Source organism: Acyrthosiphon pisum, unplaced genomic scaffold (assembly GCF_005508785.2).
Source record: "Acyrthosiphon pisum isolate AL4f unplaced genomic scaffold, pea_aphid_22Mar2018_4r6ur Scaffold_5023;HRSCAF=5576, whole genome shotgun sequence".
Lineage (NCBI taxonomy): Eukaryota > Metazoa > Arthropoda > Insecta > Hemiptera > Aphididae > Acyrthosiphon > Acyrthosiphon pisum.
This window is the reverse complement of record NW_021774627.1, coordinates 1-847: the sequence shown is the minus strand read 5'-3', so window position 1 is coordinate 847 and position 847 is coordinate 1. Positions and strand designations below refer to the sequence as shown.

The 847-nt window shown below is 22.0% G+C and overlaps 1 protein-coding gene across 1 annotated transcript; it reads left to right on the top strand.

The window, feature by feature from the left end:
• Positions 1-174: 174 nt before the first annotated feature.
• LOC100571023 lies at positions 175-782 on the top strand (the record flags this gene model as incomplete). The annotated part of the gene is made up of 3 exons (XM_003248614.3): positions 175-398; positions 463-572; positions 641-782. Coding segments are annotated over 3 exons (476 nt in total), but the record flags the coding sequence as incomplete, so codon positions are not given.
• Positions 783-847: the final 65 nt, after the last annotated feature.

Below are 847 nucleotides of genomic sequence, written 5' to 3'. Positions count from 1 at the left end.
AAAGGTAACTGTATTCCAAGAAAATGTGATTTTGAAGATGAATCATTAAAAATCTTAGATGAGATTGTTGAGAAAACTAACACTTAAATGAAGAAATAGTTAGTTAATACTTAATTCATACTATGTTAAATAATTCTATACATTTAATCTTTTTGTTTTATTTTTATTTTTTAGAATCAAAAAAATATAATTGTAGGGGAAATGTTAAAAGAGTTAAATAATAAAAAAAGTGATTTTGGATTAATGGAAATAAAAACAGTTATGAATAATTTAGCTGAAAATTATTTAAATACAAATAATGACAGTAATCTGATTAACAAAATGGTAGCTTCTATAAAAGCTTCTGCAGTTAATGATGTTAACAATATGAATAAATTAACAATTAGATCAACTCCAAGGTAAGCAAATAAAAAGCTAGTAAATTAATTATATATTTTTCATTGTTATGATATTTTACTATAGGTTAAATTATATACATTTACGGACTTTGAAAGATATGAAACAGCACTCTGAAATAATTGATATTATTTGTGAAAAAGCAAACAATTTTGAACAGTTCAACATAGTTATTTGTGAGTTTTGTTAAATAATATTGTGTATACTATATGACTTATTTGTAAATGTATCCATTTGTATTTAGCTACTGAAAATAGCTTTAACGAAATTATACAAAAAGAAAATATTCATAAATCAGAATTTGAAAGTATTATTTCACAAATGGAAAAGAATATTTCGGAGTTAAAGTTATGCATAGAAGACAGTAAACTCGTAGTTAACATATTGTGAGTAAATAATTTTAAGAAACCGATGATATACATATTTACTTAAATTTTAGTATTTTGATTTA